Below are 2,635 nucleotides of genomic sequence, written 5' to 3' on the forward strand. Positions count from 1 at the left end.
TGTGTGTGTGTGTGTGTGTGTGTGTGTGTGTGTGTGTGTGTGTGTGTACATGTACATGTGCCAGGGCACACATGTGGAGGTCAGAGGGCAAGCTCCCGGACTGTGTTCTCTGCTCCCTGTGGGTCCTGGGAATTAAGCCTGTGTTGTCAGACTTGATGTCAGGTGACCCACTGAGTATTCATTTTTTTCTAGAAATGGAGGGAAAACATGCTGAGAACCCCCCACCCCCACACACTCCAGCAGTTTGCTTATTATTTACTTACTGAGATTGGGTCTCCTGTAGCCCAGGCTAGCCGCCTTGAACTTCTGATATCCTACCTCTGCTTCTCCAGTGATGGGATGACGGGTGTGTCATGCCTGATTTTATGGGATGCCAGGGATGGAATTCAGGGCTTCGTGTGTGCTGGGCGATAACTATAAATTGCGTCATAACCTCTGAGGAGAAGATCCTTAATTGGTCCATTTGTTCAGCAACATCTCTCCGGCCAGGCACTGCTCTGGCTTCCGGGGAATGTGATGTTGAGTAGGGCACACTGACAGCCTCCATCCTTGAAGGTCAGTCAGGGGAAAGTCACCCTCGTGAACAAGCCAGGTTTAGATCACAAAGACATCAAGACACCAAGAGCGGCAAGCCTGAGCTGCTGGGAGGGGGAATGGATCTGAGAGCACTCGGGGTCTTCTGAGGCCTTTCTGAGCTTACCTTCAGACAGAGGCCTGTTGTGGTGCGACTGAGCAAGCCGTTCTTGCAGAAATCCAGAGGGAATGGTATTCCAGGCAGAGGGTGCTGAAAGGGCAGAGGCTCCAGGGCAGGAGGAAGTTGGTCAGGACAGCTGGCGCAGGGAGGGAAGATGGTGTGGGATCCTGGAGATCTGGGCAGCGGCCAGTCTGATGGGCCTGAGGGACAGGACTTGGATTTTACTGAATGCGGAGCCATGGACCCATGTGATGTGATGTGATGTGATGTGATGTGATGTGTGTGTGTGTGTGTGTGTGTGTGTGTGTGTGTGTGTGTGTTGACATTGGTGTCTCCCTCAATTGCTCTCTGCCTTGCTTGTTTTCTTTCTCTTGTTTTGCACTGGGGATTGAACCCAGAGTCTGGAGCATGGGTAAGAGTCCTACGTGTGGGACAGCACAAAGAAAACACTAACCACTGTTACCATAACATGATGTCCTCACCCCCATCTCTTTGCTCACCTCCTCTGCCGTTTTCCTTTCCGGTAGCAATCTCAGGAGCCACCGGCTCAGAAGGGCCCCACGGTCACCACCAAGGTGCGAAGGACCATGAGCAGCCGTGTGCATGAGGCCGTGAAGGCCATCGCCCTCTGCCACAACGTGACACCCGTGTACGAGTCCAACGGCGTGACGGACCAGGCTGAGGCCGAGAAGCAGTTTGAGGACTCATGCCGCGTGTACCAGGCATCCAGCCCAGATGAGGTAACCCCGGGGAGGGCCGCAGGCACGCCACACAGCCACGGACTTCAGATACAGCTCTGTGTGGCCCTTGACTGTCCATTCCAGGCTTTGCCTTTTTGAGTCCCTCCCTCCTCCCCACAAGACTCAGTATAGAAACAGTTTTTGTTTCTTTGGGACAGTGTCACGTGTCGCCCAGGCTGGTGGCCTCATAGTACCAGGGCTCTGCGGCTTGCAGTGGCTGGGATCTGGCACAGTGCAAACATTTTTTTTGAGCCCGTAGGTAAAGGAATATCTCCCTTCCAGACCTGTCACATTTCTCCTTTCTGAGAAGAATTTGTCCCTGGGGGAGATTCCTCCCCATAGTCTATGTGGTGCTGAGGGGTAGCTCAAACCAAAAAGTCCTGTTCATCCATGTCCACTGACAGTCAAGACAGGCGTTTTAGGGGGGAATGTGGCTGCTCCCAACTTGGGAGGCGGGGAGCCCCGTGTAAGTGGAGGGGGTAGATGGGGAGAAGGGGCAGGGCACAGCCCTGCTGTTGTAAGTGATGTCACTTACACCTGGGACCCTCTGGGGTTTGGGCTGTGAGAAAGGATGGTATTTTCTTTTGGTGGTTAGTGACCGGGAGCAGGTGTGGGTGTGTGATGAGAGTGGAGTCTGAGGTACTGACGCTCTGCACGGCCAGCCATGGGCCCTGTGTCTTCTGTGGAGAAGCGTCAGGTCCTGCCAGCTAGCTTCGTCTCTGCTGAGCATCACTGTGTGTGCTTTAGGGCCGTGGGAGGGCATTTCACGACTTGTTCTTTCACGGATGCCGGGTTTGGGGGCTTTGTGTCGGGAAGCTACTTTCTTATCTTCTGTTCTTCTAAAAGGTATTCATGTTGTCTTGTTTCTCTAAGTTTCTGATATTTGTTTAAAAAACAAAAAAGGCATGGCTTTTTTTTTTTTTTTAAATCTCTAGAGTCCTTCGTAGCCCAGGAGGATCTGAGACTTACAATTTTGATTAATTACATTTACTTACTTATATGTGTGTGTATTCATATGTGTGCATGTGTGGGGGTCAGGGGACAACTCTCGGGAGTTAGTTTCTTCCTTCCACTGTATGGGTTCTGGGGCGCAAACTCAGCTTGTCAGCCTTGGCAGCAAGCACCTTTATCTGCTTAACCACCTTGCCTGCCAGCCTTCCTTCCTTCCTTCCTTCCTTCCTTCCTTCCTTCCTTCCTTCCT

The 2,635-nt window shown here is 52.2% G+C and overlaps 1 protein-coding gene across 1 annotated transcript in view; it reads left to right on the forward strand.

The window, feature by feature from the left end:
* The window catches only part of Atp9a (ATPase phospholipid transporting 9A (putative)), a gene marked incomplete at its 5' end in the record, with an annotated part of 101,486 nt that overhangs the window by 61,633 nt on the left and 37,218 nt on the right, over positions 1-2,635 (forward strand). The window contains 1 exon segment of the mRNA XM_055595962.1: positions 1,222-1,434. Within this exon segment, the coding sequence (XP_055451937.1) occupies positions 1,222-1,434 (213 nt within the window).

This window comes from Psammomys obesus, unplaced genomic scaffold (assembly GCF_907164565.1).
Source record: "Psammomys obesus unplaced genomic scaffold, mPsaObe1.curated_primary_1811, whole genome shotgun sequence".
In the NCBI taxonomy this organism is placed as follows: Eukaryota; Metazoa; Chordata; class Mammalia; order Rodentia; family Muridae; genus Psammomys; species Psammomys obesus.